At 33.3% G+C, this 15,726-nt stretch overlaps 1 protein-coding gene across 1 annotated transcript in view; it reads left to right on the top strand.

The window, feature by feature from the left end:
- The window catches only part of LOC132130454 (dymeclin-like), a 75,418-nt gene extending 69,315 nt beyond the window's left edge, over positions 1–6,103 (top strand). The window contains exons 17-18 of the mRNA XM_059542167.1: positions 5,801–6,003; positions 6,056–6,103. Coding sequence (XP_059398150.1) covers positions 5,801–5,950 — 150 coding nt within the window. The 3' untranslated portion in view covers positions 5,951–6,003; positions 6,056–6,103. The remainder of the gene's footprint in view (positions 1–5,800; positions 6,004–6,055) is intronic.
- The last annotated feature ends 9,623 nt before the right edge of the window (positions 6,104–15,726 follow it).

Here is a 15,726-nt window from a genome sequence, read left to right as displayed (position 1 = left end):
AGAACAAGACGATTTGGCGATCCATCTGAAGTTGACCAATAAGAAGATTTTCTATTTGTTATTCCGAATTGTCAAATTTGCTGTTCAGATTTATGAATATACTACCTGTTGTATTTCTGGCAAAATGAGCAGAAATTCAGAAATGGCCTTCTTCCCTCAAGTTGTTTATTAAGAACAAAGTCCATGCTTTTCTCTGCTTTTCAGTCATTCTCTCTCCCATGTCTTCGTTTCATTTTTGTCACAAGCCATAGCTACCACAAAGAAATCGATTTCGTCCTCAGAATCCATATGTTTATGAATGGCACGTAGTGAACGTAGTGCTTGCGTCAGAGTTTGTAAAATCGTAGTAAATTCCTGTCTTGTGTGTTACTTCTCCATACGATTTTCGGATGAACTCAATCGTGACATGCAAGGGCTCATGACGGTCCGATCTACAGAATCACACCATGTACGGCCGTCTAAATTCTGTAAAATGCTTTCATTGACGGAGAAACTAGTAGAAATAAGCAGGAAACAATGTGGATGGGATACATTTGAAGATAATTTGTGGGGTTACAAATTATATATATATATATATATATATATATATATATATATAATATAAATATATAATATAAATATAAATATAAATATATAATATATATAATATATATAAATAAATTATATATATATATTGTAAAGGTTACAATTTGAAAAATTATTATATAATTATAAAAATTAGTTATGTATCCAATTAAGCACATTTTGCACATTTTTGAATATATTTGTAAACTTGAGGGAATGTTTTTTTTTTTGTTTTTCATGAAATTTTCATTTGGCTGATACAATAATATTTATTGGAATTTACTATAATGAATTGATCTCATCATAAAAGTACTGGCATGATGTATAAATACTTTACTAAATACTTTCGGATTACAATTTCAATATCAAATGAATCAAAAAGAAGAAAATTAATGTATATATAGAGTGAGAGGGAGAGATAAAAAAAAATATATACATATATTTATATATATTTATATATATATGCAGTATATAATTTTTTAATACTTTCTTTTGATTTTATGGACAAATATGACCAAGACAAGCTCTTGACATGTTTTTGACACAATGAAGACAATAAAGAATGGACTAAACGTCCCTTGTGTTCTGCCATCAGCCGTCCTGAAAGCCATTGACCTTTCGACCTCGAGTCCCTCATCACTTCATTTCCTCCCACATGTGACAGGCCGGGTCCGTGTGTAAGGAACAGACAGACTTTGAGAGGACGTGAATAGAGCCAGCGAGTCCAGCCAACTTCTGAGCTCTTTCTGTGCAGTCAGATATGAAAGCGCTTCAATGCAGCCTCTGTTTGGCACAATGAGAGCGCTGGGGAATATGATAGGATGCTGATGCATTATTAACGCCGATAGGCAGCTAACCTGCTGTCGATCACCTGCATCTCACCTGAGCTTGGGTCGGCTCGGGTTGATAGATCTGCCACCTCACAGCTGTTGGTTTTGGCCGGGGCATATTTTATAAGTGTTTGGTTGAGCTGGCTGGCAACTGTCTGATTGAATACTAACACTGTAATATTTGAGACGTACACCACATCCAGGTTTCTTTCTCTCTACCTACGGTAAACCTGAAATTGGACTTAATTCTGAGAGTAAAGCAGGTGTGCTCATGGATTTCTCATTTATTCCTGGCTAAGACTGATTTAAAGTGTCCTAATTAATGTGTGAAATCTAATGAGTTGCGTGCACGGCTGTAGTGCGAGTCATATGAGGAATAATTGTGATCCGTGCTGGCAAAATGAGTCACAAATAGTTATAGTTTTCACATTCTGTTCCATTCTGATGAAAAATGACCTGTCTGAAGTCGGCAAAGTCAGTTTTGAGAAAATCGGGTTTAAGTTTTTTTGAAGGATCCAAAGCCAAATCACCTGCTACGTTGCATCTTTTCCTCTATTTCTTTTCTTAATAATAATTACTATATTAAGAGTCATAATATAGCTATGTTTTCTGTTATTATAAATGAGAACAGATGCAAAAAAAAAAAACTGAACAAATATGAGAAAAAACTAATTTTCATTTCGCATCTAAACAAACGCATTCAAGAAAAACAAAGAATCAAATGTAAGAATCCCTAAAAATAAATTGATTATTTAAAGTACAAAAGCAGTTCAATCAAGAGCAGTGAGTGATTCCCTCTTTTCTTTTAGTGTTAGATACAATAAAGATACATATAGAGGTAATTAAACATCTAAAATTATTATTAAAATATCCAAAAATAGACCAAATATCAGACAACTTGAGGCTGGCACTAAATATCCATGATTTATAATAGTAAGTAATTACATTTATGGTGTGTTTTTTTATTATTATTATTATAAATAACTAATATATATAATTTAAATATTATAATGACACTAGATAGTTTTAAATAGCACATTGATTATTTATATATAGAATTAAAATTGTATTATAATAATATATTTATAGTAAATATAATAATAAATATTTATTCATATAGATTTTTTACAATTTAATTCACATTTTTTTTTATAAATTAGATTATTTTATTGCCATAAAATGCCATGAAAATGAGTATATGATATCATCATTCTGGAAATGTTTCAGATTGAATTCATCAGATGATAGCACCTGAATTCACATTTCAAAGAAAATTCTGTTATTTAGGTTTATACTGGCAAGTGATTTTGATGCAGAAATGCATAAATCAGATGACGTCCTTTCTGTGGCATCACTTTGCAATTTAATCTTACTCAAATTCATTTGCAATGCCAGTGCCCTGTATTTGAGTCTCAAAGTGCATATCCGTTCATGTAAATCCACTAAAAACTCACTAGACACACGTTTTTGTTTGTATGAATGGCTGTTTGCATGTGCTGTCAAGTTTGCATATGTTTTTGTTTCACAATCCTTTACAAAGCTTTCTCTGCCACGAACTCTCAAAGTTGTCGGACTTCCAGAGAGTCGCTCATAGCAGCAGCATCCTGGTTTTTTTGCACTGATGGGAAATGACAGCATTTGTTTGCAGAATCGCTCCAGTGAAAGAGGTTCCTTCATGTCTTCTGGGCTTCTTTTCCTCCGTGGTTTCTGAAAAGAGCGGAAGGAGGATTTCTGTTGAACTGTGAATGAAGCCGAGAGTGAACGGCATTCCCCGAAGCCACAGACAGACAGCTTCCTGTTTCAGAAAGTGCTCTTCCTAAAAGTCAGCCTATATGTTTGAGAGTCATTGTGTTTGTTTTGGGACGGGTCAGCGGTCATTGATACATTGGCCATAGTTAGCAAGTCAAAACTAAACCAAGAGCTGCTGTAACCTTCAAAATCTCAATAGTGAAATGATGGAGCGGATTTTTTCTGAGATTACACATTTTTGTTTTGTTTTTATTTATTTATTCGTTTGTTTTTGTGGTGAATTTTATATATTTTACAGATTTCATTTTATATTATTGTCATTACTTTGATTAATTTAATTATTTCATGGAGGGTTTTTTTTGCTTTCATGACAATTTATGTCAATTTTACAATGACTTATTTATACTTTTTATGGATTTAAATTCTATAGATACAGTAGATTTATAGATGGATTTAATTATGAATGCAATCTATAAATCATTATTGTATTTTTATATATATATATATATATATATATATATATAATAAAAAAAATCTAAATATATATATATATGTATGTATATATATATATATATGTATGTATATATATATATATATATATATATATATATATATATATATTATACAAAAAAAAAATATATATATATATATATATCTAATATGAAATATGAAGTTATTGATTTAATTTATTACTTTATTTGTTTGTTTATTTTATTATTATTATTTACCCAAATTCCCTTTTGAATTTATTTGGAAATTTGTAATTTGTTTTCTATTAGATTTTCATTGTGGCAATACGATAGTATTTTATATTTTATTTAAATTTGAGGGAAATCTGCTGAAATTGTCATGAGAATTGATCTGAGATATATAGATCTGATATATGTTTCACTTAAAGACTCAAGTTAGTTTAATATAGCATACAATCCCTGTTAAATAGCATCATTCCTGGTTACGTGCAACATTACCCACAAACCTGAAGAGACACGAGATCATTAGAGAAATCGATGCTGCTAACTTACCTGTTCTTAAATATGAGATTTTTGATGTTTATTTATATTTGTTAAAATTACATTAAAACCATTTGATTCGACCTGGGGGTTTTTTTGTACTTTGCATCAAATGTTTTAATGTTGTGAATCATCTCGTAGTTGGATCAAGGCTGAGAATTAATGAAAGGAAAATGTGTCCAGTGTCCAGCGAGGCCGGTGTAAATGTAGCCGCTCAGGAACGCTCGTCTCCTCCTCACACGCCGCTAGCGTCTCAGATACTAGCGCAGCGTATCACTTTACCAGAGGTTAAGAGGGTTGTATTTAAACATGAAAAGCAGCATCTGAGGTGATGCTGTGTGTCATATAATCGATCAAACTCAAGTGTGTTCACCTCACAGGTGGATGGAATTACACCAGCGTCAAAACAGCAAGCGCTTCACCTGAAATCAGATAACACACACACACACAGTATCTGTGTTCAGCGCTCATTATCCATGCTTATTTATGCTCTTCATTTGCACTCAGTCCTCTTTGAATGTTTTTACATACAGAAGAATAACAAAACTCAAACCACAGGAAGATGGTGAACGCTGCATGATTCAGCAGAATAAATATTTATCTTTAATCTATAATCTTTCATCAGAACGAGTCATTTTACGTAAGAGAGTGACGCTGGATGTTGAGTTATCTTTGTGCCTTCAGGGCATCATTTCTGAACATCTCATCCGTCTCGTGTTATGATCTTCAGGGTAAAATAATTCAGATATAAAGCATCTTTAATGCTTCATTTTGATTAAAAAAATGAAGCATGAATGCAGTGCAACAATGAGTCAATGAGAAATGTTTTGAAAGACAACAACAAAAACTGTTGTGCATTGTGCATCATTTCTGTTGTTCTGCTCACTCTTGATGTTGATGTTAACTTTGTTCATTAAAGATGAAATAAAATTAAATGCAAATATGAGATTAAAAAAAGCAAACTAAGTATTAAAATATAATAGATGAAAAAATGTAAACTAAATTAAAATATGCTTAAATTGAACTACTAAAATGAAAAATAAAGCTAAATAGAAATATTAAAAGCTAAAATTAAAATGAAAACTGAAAATAACAAATAAAATTATATGCAAAATTTGAATTAATTAAGCACATAAAAAATGACTAAAACGTAAACTTAAATTATAATTAATACTGTAAGTATAAAAATAAAAGCCAATTCAAATTATTAAATACTATTCTAGTGTCTATCTATCTCTATCTATCTATCTATCTATCTATCTATCTATATAATTAATTAATTATTCATTGATAATTTATTATAAAATTAATTTTAAAATAGATGAAATATAATGAAATATAAAAATGAGTTGGGGAAACTGAATCTTGTTTTCAAATTGAGAACATTAATTAATAAAAAAAAAAGTAAGTTAAAGTACTAAAATTACTAAAACTCTAATATTGAAATATTAAGATAATACTAAAATTAAAATATAAAAATATAAAAATGCAATTCAGTTCAATTTAAAAAAAAAAAAAAAACATGGACTGAACACAATAAAGAAGGTGGACCTGCTGGGCACTTAGCTGTTTGTGTAGGGATGCACAGATTGATTTGAACGTTTCAGCAGTCGTTATTAACTGAACGGATGTGTGTTTCTCCTGCAGAAGTTTCCAGAGCTGAAGTTTAAATACGTGGAGGAGGAGCAGCCGGAGGATTTCTTCGTCCCGTACGTCTGGTCTCTGGTCTTTAACTCTGCAGTGGGTCTGTGCTGGAGCTCTCAGGGCATCGAGCTGTTCAGCATGGATTCACCCTGACGGGACGCAGGACTCTTGTGAAGTGCCTACACACAGCTCGCTGAACCCCTGAGCTTCTGTTCTCACTGTTCAAAGGGCTGCAGCTTCGGCTCTTCTAACAAACACGGACGCTCGTCGCCAGCTGCACTGAATTCTGGGATTGGTACGATTTGGAGTTTCAGTCACAGCTCTGAAGTAGCTTAAAACACTGCATTTGTTTGTTTGCTTGTTTCTGTTTGTGGGTCATGGGTCACGTGGGGAAAACGAGTCAAACCAAAAGATTTCTTGAGTGACGGTGAACATTAATCATAGTTTGACTCCATTAGGAATGATTGTTAAAGAAATAATTCACCCAGAAATGAACATTTGCTGAAAATTTGACTTTTCGAGATGTAGATGAGTTTGATTATTCATCAGGCTTGGAGAAATGTAGTATTGTATCACTTGCTCACCAGTGGGTCCTTTGCAGTGAATGGGTGCCGTCAGAATAAGAGTCCAAACATCACAATAATCCGGAGCACTCCAGCTCATCAGATAATGTCTTGAGAAGCCAAAAGCATTGTGTTTATAAGAAACAATTCCAGCATTAAGATGTTTTCAACTTTAGACCGTTGCTTCCAGCTAAAAAATGAGTCCTCTATCAATAATATTGCTATTTTTCATTGAAAAAGTCTGAAACAGGAGAGAAATCTGCACAGATCAAGCACCGTTGAAAACGGTGAAAACAGTCCAAAACATCTCTAAACTAATAAGTGGCTGGGTTTTGATGTGGGAGACAACAGGAGATGGACTTTTTTACTGAAGAAAGTGTTATTATTGATTATGGATTTATGGACTATTTTAGACAGAAGCAACAGTTTCAAGTAAAAAAAAAAAAAAAGAAATGTCTTGGTGAATTTGTTTCTTACAAACACGTAGCATTTAATTTCTCCAGATGTTCACTGATGGACTGGATTACTTGTGGATTATTGTGATGTTTTTACAGACTCTCATTCTGACGGCACCCATTCACTGCAGAGCATCTATTGCTGAGACACTGATGCAATGCTACATTTCTCCAAATCTGATGAAGAAACAAACTCATCTACATCTTTGATGACCTGAAGGTGAACACATTTTCATTTTGGGTGATCTATTCCTTTAACGAGCTGATTATTATGCACAGCTTCATCACATATCACTATATATAGTAAGTTACAAATAAATAATAATTGACCATTTTTGGCTTGTTTTATAGGATGCTTTGCTGTTTTAAATTAATTAATTTATTGTTATTATATTTAGTTCATCATACCCATATAGTGCTCTAATATAATCTACATCTGAGCATCTGCACAAAGAAAAACCAAAACATAAATATATATTTATATATATTCTTTCCTCACATTTGATGTTCATCTTTACCACTTGGGAGAATATCTTGCGTTTAAGTGGTTGTCTAAGCATAATAAGAATAATGATACACATATTTAGATGTTTGTGTAATAAAATACGCGACTTTCCCATGTTTAGTGTATCATTTATGTATATTATAGATTGAGGTAATTGCATGTACATTACTGTATAGACAAATACACACTGTTTCTGTTGCATTGCTGTTCATTCCCTCAGTTTTAGTTTTTAGGTACAGCGATGGAAAATCTTTCCTGATGGATGACCTGCGTAAATAATTAATAAAGCGTAGGGGAAATATTCCCCCGTTACTGATGAGTTTAGGTCTTATGATGTGTACACTACGGCGCAAACTTAAAGCAGAAACAGCCCATATTTACTCTTTTGTTCTTTTGCTCATTTCTTACAGGTCTTTATAGTTTTTTGGGGGGGTATTTTTGGAATTGCATATTTAATGTTTAGAATGTATAATTAGGCATAGCATCTGTTTATTTTTTCCCTCTTTTTTTGGATTCGTTCTTGCATATTTATGTAAAAGGTAATGAGGAAAGACTACAAAATTGCAAGAAAATGTGATTTTGATTTGATTGCAAGTCTGTGTTGTTGGAAATGAATTGGTTTTCACGTATTCCTCTGGTTTCACTGACAGCGAATGAAGTTGGTTTAGCAGTTTTGTTTGCATTATCTATGACTGATTCAGAGTCAGTCTTTCTACAGTGTGAAATACCACCAATAAAACAACAGCAGAACTCCTGCTGTAATCCTGGGCTTTCTTGTGGTTCTTTGAAGTGCGTATCAAATCATGTAATTGCTTGAAGGCCTAAAACTGTTTACTGAAGAGTATTTGCAGGAATGATTGTGAGTGTAAAAAAGAGGACAGTGACTGTTGAGTGCTTTCCATTACAGAGTACATGAATCATGGGAGTCAAATACGCCTGTGAAATGAAGCATTTCTACAAAGACGTCAGTAACTGAAACCTTTTGTGGTGCTTCATCTGCGCACGTCAGAATAAAGTCAACACAACATGAACAAAAGTGCTTGTTTCTGAGTGTTTGGTAGAATCTGTTGATGTGATTGGCTGTTGCTGTTAAAACGAGTCTGTGTTTTGGCTGTTCTTCTGCAGGAATGCACAGGAAGTTGGCGTTTACTGTAATTACAGCTCACAGAGACCGAGTTTCCATCAGAGACGCTGTGTGTTTGTCAAAGCTTCATTCGTACAGTCACACGTTACACCTGCATTGTGTTCAGGTTCTCGACTCTCAGCACCATTATTTGTGCTAAATGTGTAAACATCTAGTTATGCTCATTGTAATTGTATTATTTATTTTATTTGTCATTTTCTATTCATTGTCATGTTTTTTAATATCATTGAGATGCTATTAGAGCTTTTATTTTTAATTCATTTTATTTTTATATTTTCATTTTTATTTTAAAGTCATTGAGTTTTTTTTGTAATTTTTTTTATTAGTTATTGATTTTCTTTATTTTAAATATTTATTTTTATTTTAGTTTGTTTTTGTTGTTTAGTTTATCAAATGTTGCTTATGCAACTAGATTAAAATAAGTGTTTTATTTCAGTTAATGTTTATTTCTAGTAACAAAAATGTTTTTAGATAAATATATAGGTATTTATTTAGATATTTTCTCTTTTAATTTTAAAGGCTTGGTAAACATTTTTTTTTTTTTTTTGTTATTGAAATTTTTAATGTCTATTTTTATTGGTTTAGTGGTTTAGTTATTTTAGTATATCAAATGTTGCTTTGGAAAGTAGTTTAAAATCTGTATATTTTTATTTTATTTCTGTTAAATGTTTATTTCCGGTAATGAAAATGTTTTTTGGATGGATGGATATATATGTTTTTAACAATTTCAGTTTTAATTATAATTTTAAAGGTTTAGCATTTATTTTATTTTTTTATCAAATGCTGACTTGGCAACTAGCTTAACTAAAATTTGCATATTTGATTTTATTCCTTAACCTTTTTTTTTTTTTAAGTAACAAGTGGTTTTTTTATGGTTTGACTTTTAGTCAGCTATAATAACTTTGATGTAATCATATAATGCAGAAAATTCAGCATTGAGTGAAGCCTGTATTTGGAGACGTGTGTGTGTGTGTGTGTGTGTGTGTGTGTGTGTGTGTGTGTGTGTGTGTGTGTGTGTGTGTGTGTGTGTGTGTGTGTGTGTGTGTGTGTGTGTGTGTGTGTGTGTGTGTGTGTGTGTGTGTGTGTGTGTGTGTGTGTGTGTGTGTGTGTGTGTGTGTGTGTGTGTGTGTGTGTGTGTGTGTGTGTGTGTGTGTGTGTGTGTGTGTGTGTGTGTGTGTGTGTGTGTGTGTGTGTGTGTGTGTGTGTGTGTGTGTGTGTGTGTGTGTGTGTGTGTGTGTGTGTGTGTGTGTGTGTGTGTGTGTGTGTGTGTGTGTGTGTGTGTGTGTGTGTGTGTGTGTGTGTGTGTGTGTGTGTGTGTGTGTGTGTGTGTGTGTGTGTGTGTGTGTGTGTGTGTGTGTGTGTGTGTGTGTGTGTGTGTGTGTGTGTGTGTGTGTGTGTGTGTGTGTGTGTGTGTGTGTGTGTGTGTGTGTGTGTGTGTGTGTGTGTGTGTGTGTGTGTGTGTGTGTGTGTGTGTGTGTGTGTGTGTGTGTGTGTGTGTGTGTGTGTGTGTGTGTGTGTGTGTGTGTGTGTGTGTGTGTGTGTGTGTGTGTGTGTGTGTGTGTGTGTGTGTGTGTGTGTGTGTGTGTGTGTGTGTGTGTGTGTGTGTGTGTGTGTGTGTGTGTGTGTGTGTGTGTGTGTGTGTGTGTGTGTGTGTGTGTGTGTGTGTGTGTGTGTGTGTGTGTGTGTGTGTGTGTGTGTGTGTGTGTGTGTGTGTGTGTGTGTGTGTGTGTGTGTGTGTGTGTGTGTGTGTGTGTGTGTGTGTGTGTGTGTGTGTGTGTGTGTGTGTGTGTGTGTGTGTGTGTGTGTGTGTGTGTGTGTGTGTGTGTTGCTTTCGCTTTCACCCACCAACAAACCACAACCAACATCCCTTACCCTCCAGCCAGCAGCCAGTCAAAACACCACACCCCCAGCTAGCCTCCCGTGTGTGTGTGTGTGTGTGTGTGTGTGTGTGTGTGTGTGTGTGTGTTTCTTTCTTTCAGCGCGAGCAGCAGATGGACGTTTTGCCGCAGTGTTTCTTCTCACCTGTGAGGTCACCTTCTCTATTCCTGACTCTGTCATTCAGGTGAATGAAAGCACTGTGGGATTTTGGGTATTGTATTTCCAGCAGACACTGGCCAAACGGTGTGTCGTCACAGTCTGTAGGGCTCAGGGTGTGTTTGTTTTGCGTGTTTGATGTGCAAAGATTCTTCAAAATATCTTTTTGGTATTCCATAAAAACAATATTATCATTGAGTAAATTACTGCTTTGAAAGTGGCGTTAACTCGAGCTTAAGCAAGTACTAAAAACCGTTTAGGTCTATTATATATAGATTAAATATTATATGCATGAGGATGAGTTGTGTTTAGCAATTTCTCATTTTTAATTATTGATGTTTGATTACAAACAGTGATCAGAGCTGAACTGGATGAAAATGTTTCATTTTTTAAATGTTCTGTAATAATGTACAAATTTCATATTATTGTCTGTCATTTAAGTATTATTTATGTACTATGATAGTTTTTATTAATATTTTGAAATAGCATTTTTATATATATTTCATTTTTGTTTAGTTTTAGTTAATCTTTTTATTATTTTGTATGTGCTGTTTTGTCTTTTATATATATATATATATATATATTTTATTTCAGTTTTTAATTTTAGTAATTGATCTGATTCCAATTCTAAAATAATATATATATATATATATATATATATATATATATATATATAATATTATTATTATTATTATATATATTATTATTATTATTATTATTATATATATTATATTTTTTTTTATGTGTTTTGTGATGCATTACTCACATCTGTGTATAAATGTCAGTGTGTCTGGGTATTTCCCGGCAGACAGCAGGTCACCTGTCTGTGTCAATCTGTAGATCCCGCCCACTTCTCCATGACTGGGGCATCACCATGACGACTGTGATGCTGTTGGCATTAGAAATGATGTTGACGCTAGATTGGCTGATATATCTAGAGCAGAATAACATACAGATCTTGACTTGGGACTGTAAGAATAAGAAAAAAACACTCAGAACTGTCTCTAAAATTTTTATAAAAATAATGCTCCAAACTATTGCTTAAAAAATAAAAAAAAACCTGCTAATCGCTAAAATCACATAACTATCACAAAAAAAAAACTGTTCCGAATTATTGCTAAAAAAAAAACACTCTAAATAAAAACCACTCAGAACAATCATTACAAATAGTGTAAACACTCAAAACTATATAAAAAATAATAAATAAAACGCTCAGAATTATCACAAAAAAAACTATGCTCAGAACTACCTAAAAAAAAAAAAAGTTTTAAACGCTCATATAACTATCATAAAAAAAAAAGATTCACTCAAAACTATCACAAAAAACTATCAAAAAAAAAAACACTCGGGACCATTGATAAAAAAAATCACAAAAAATAAAAAAAACACTAGTGATTTATATATAAAAAAAATTATATATATATATAAAAATCTAACTGTAGCAATTTATAGCAACGTTCTCAAATCCACTCACCAGAACTGCATAGCAACATTCCCGCTGAGAACAAATTAGCAACTGGATAGCTACATGTTTAAAAATGCCCCAAAACACCTTAGCATCCAAAGACAACCAAGCATAGCATTGCACGGAACAATACATTAGTCTAGTTGATATTTAGTCATTCCTAATCAATGCGATCTTGGGTTTATCTTCCTGTTTTCCCTTCATTAACTGATCCAGTGTTTTGGTGTCGCAGCACTTCTTTCTGAAGCACTCGAGTGGACAGCCCGAAGTTTAACAGAGCAATTCAATGTCATATAAAACTCGTAAAAGTTCAGCTGATGGTCATAAAGCAGTCCCAGCTTCTACAGTGGCATCCAGTGAGAGATGAAGGCAGAGCGGGGCATATGGCGTCCCATCTGGGGATCAGGTCCTGTTTGATTCGTTCATGGGAACCAGTTTGTAACAAACGCTAGATAAGATGCCACCGGCCGCTCGCACTATACCCTGCTGTTATGTTTCCTTTTACATGTCAGTCTGTCCGTCAAAGCTCTCAGTGATGTGATTCTTCTGCTGTCGGCCCATCAGTTTGGCTTTCAAGTGGAGTGTATGTCCACCTCTGCCTCTTTAAATCTCTTTTCTGTCTGTATAGGGGCCATGTCGGCCCTTATAGCGGTATGTGTTCTTTTATACAGCAGGGCAATAATGTGAGGTGATTACATGCATTCTGAGAGGCTGAAGACATGAAAGTGCTGCAGTGATTGTCTTTAACATGCCTGCCATTTACAGCAACAGGCTTTTACACTGACAGAGCTGAACGCTGGAATCTGTAGGCTACAGAGGTTTGAATAGTCACTCTAATTCTGAGCTGCAGGTGTTATTTAATATTTATAACATTTATATTATATTGAATTATCTTTTTTTATATATTTATATATTTTTTTGTATATTTTCAGATTTCATTTTAACTTATTTTTTTATTTAGTTTCGGAAATTTGTCATTTTTCTTATTTTTCATAGTTTTTATTAGTATTAGACTAAATGGTCTGTAAAAAAATAAATACCTACCTATTCTGATAGAGAGAGATAAAAATAGCTTGGAACTATCACAAAAAAAAGAAAAGATTGCTCAGAAACTATAGCTAAAAAATTAAAATTGCTCAGAAGTATGCCCCCAAAATATATATTGTTCAGAAAAATTGCTAATAAAGTAAAAATAAAAAACTCGGAACTATGGCAAAAAAATAAATACAATTGCTCAGGACTGTTACAAAAGATTAAAATCACTCAGAACTATCACTAAAAATAAAAATATCTCGAACTATCGCTAAAAGCAAAATCACTCCGAACTATTAGTAAAAAAAAAAAAAGTAAACAAAACCACTCAAAACTCACGAATAATAAAAATTGTTCAAACTATCTCTAAAAACAAAATCACTCAGAACTATTAGTACAAAAAAATTAAAATAAAAACCACTCAGAACTATCATGAAAAGTAAAAATTGCTTAAACTATAACTAAAAACAAGAGTTGTAAAAAACATTGCTCAGAAATATTACTAAAAATTTTCACACACAAAAAAAAAAATCTCTTTTTAACTTAAAAGAAAATCGTTTAGAAGTATTGCTAAAACAAAATGCAACTTGCACAGAACTATTGCTAACAAAAACCTCAGAACTAACGCATAAACGCTCAGGATAGATATACTGAGAGACGGACCATTAATATTCTCTTCATGGTCTGCTTTCGTTCTGCTCTTACAGCGTGACCTTTGACCTCATCAATAGGGTCAGCTTCCTGTGGTCTGTTGTTTGGGTTTCTTGCAGCCAATTGATCAGCTTCAGTGTGAAGAAGCAGGAATTCTCTGAAATTCACATCAGACAGACGAGTCCAATTAAACACACTTGACACAATATGAGCACATGCTGGATCTATAGAAATTGAATTATGCTGTATATGTAGGCCGTTTATATGTGTTTTTACTTCTCAGAAAGACTGATTGTATCGGGCCACAAACCACATGAAACAGCTTCTGGTTCCTGCAGTGGAGTGACAGAGAGATCTGTGTGCTCCGGTCATTTATTAGTTTGAGCTGAGCTGTTCTCCATCATATCACTGTCCACATCTGAGCGTCGTGCAGTTTCTTGATCTGTCAGATGAGTCCATGTTTGATAAATAAACGGCTGTTTTGTTCCCGAAGTCATAAATGAAGAAAAAAAACCTGACACAGGGCATTTGTTTGACTCCATTTGGACTAAATAAAAATAAAATGGGAGCATACATGCATAGATAAAATAATTCATGTAAAAAAAATAAAAATAAGAAGAAAACTAATTTAAATGAAGTTAAAATAATGTGAGACTAATTAATTACATAATAATAATAAAAGTAATTATACATCGGTAATTAGAAAGAAAATGTAAAAAAAAGAAAAAACGTATTTAAAATGAAATTATCTATGAAAAATAGACGGACAGTAGTGTTCATACCATCATAATCTTCTAGAATCTCTCTCTCTTTGTCTCTCTCTCTCTCTGTCTCTCTCTCTTTGTCTCTGTCTCTCTCTCTCTCTCTCTCTCTCTGTGTCTCTCTCTCTCCCTCATGGAATGTTGTGATCGTGAAGTCTGAAGCTGTTTCTTTCTCTTCATTATTTGGAACGCTAGTGGATCATAAAAGCGCTCGCTCTGCGCGCCGCTGATTGCGTCATTACAGTCATTGTGACGCGCGGTCAGACTGTCCGCGCGCAGCCAGTCTGTCACCCTGCGCGCGCAATTGTGTCGTCCATTGATCAGAGGGCGCGACCCCCGCTAAGAGCTTCGGGGTTTGAAAGGAGCGTCCAGTTAATGCCAGAGAGCAGACATGAGAGCTGCTGAGCTGTTTATGAGTGACTCATCTGAAGCAGCAAAACTCTGCACTTCCTAAGAAAAATCATACTGACTCCCCAGTCACTCGTGTGTGTGTGTGTGTGTGTGTGTGTGTGTGTGCTTTGAAAACGTGAAATATTTCTCGCCAGTAGACGGCAGCAGTTCTTGTGTTCTTATACAGACAGAAACATGTTCACCCATTCATAAACACTGTCAATATAATAATCAAAACAATAATAATTATTTAAATAATTAAACTTTTCCCCCAACATAACAATGTATGTGTACAACAATATTAATTCTAATATATTTCAATATTATATAATATATTAATATTAAATAATAAATATATTTTAATTAGAATATATACAATTATAATGTTAACAAATACTAATTTATAATAAAATACAGTAAATAATGATGAGTTTATTATTTAATAGTATTATTATTATTATTAGAAGTAGTGGTATTAAAATGATTTTACAAATAATGTATTACAAATAAAAAAAATTACATAAAGAAATTGATTAAAAATATTAACCATTTTGTTCCAAGGTATAAATATTATTTCTTAATAATATATATAATATAAATGTATTCTTTTTTTGTTAAATCGCTATGTAAATTTCACAACTTTTAAAATCATTTTTAAACATTTGTTGAGTTTGTGTGATTCATTCTTAATGAGAATTGACCTGCGCGCCTGGCGTCTGTGTGTGTGTGAGTGTGTGTTTCCTGAAATGAGACTCAACAGCACAAACACACAACTCTAATTCCATCTGTTACACTGTAACTTTATAAACTCTGCCTCTGATGTCTCAGTCTGATGGTACATGTTACTTTGTTTAATGTTTGCGCAACACAATCACTTTTTCTTGCCTGTTCTTTTTTCTTTCTTTTTTTTAAAGCGACAGGGTGTCTAG

The sequence above is a fragment of the Carassius carassius genome, chromosome 47 (assembly GCF_963082965.1).
Source record: "Carassius carassius chromosome 47, fCarCar2.1, whole genome shotgun sequence".
Classification (NCBI taxonomy): Eukaryota; Metazoa; Chordata; class Actinopteri; order Cypriniformes; family Cyprinidae; genus Carassius; species Carassius carassius.
The sequence above is the reverse complement of the archived record's forward strand: the minus strand, read 5'-3'. Positions and strand labels throughout refer to the sequence as shown.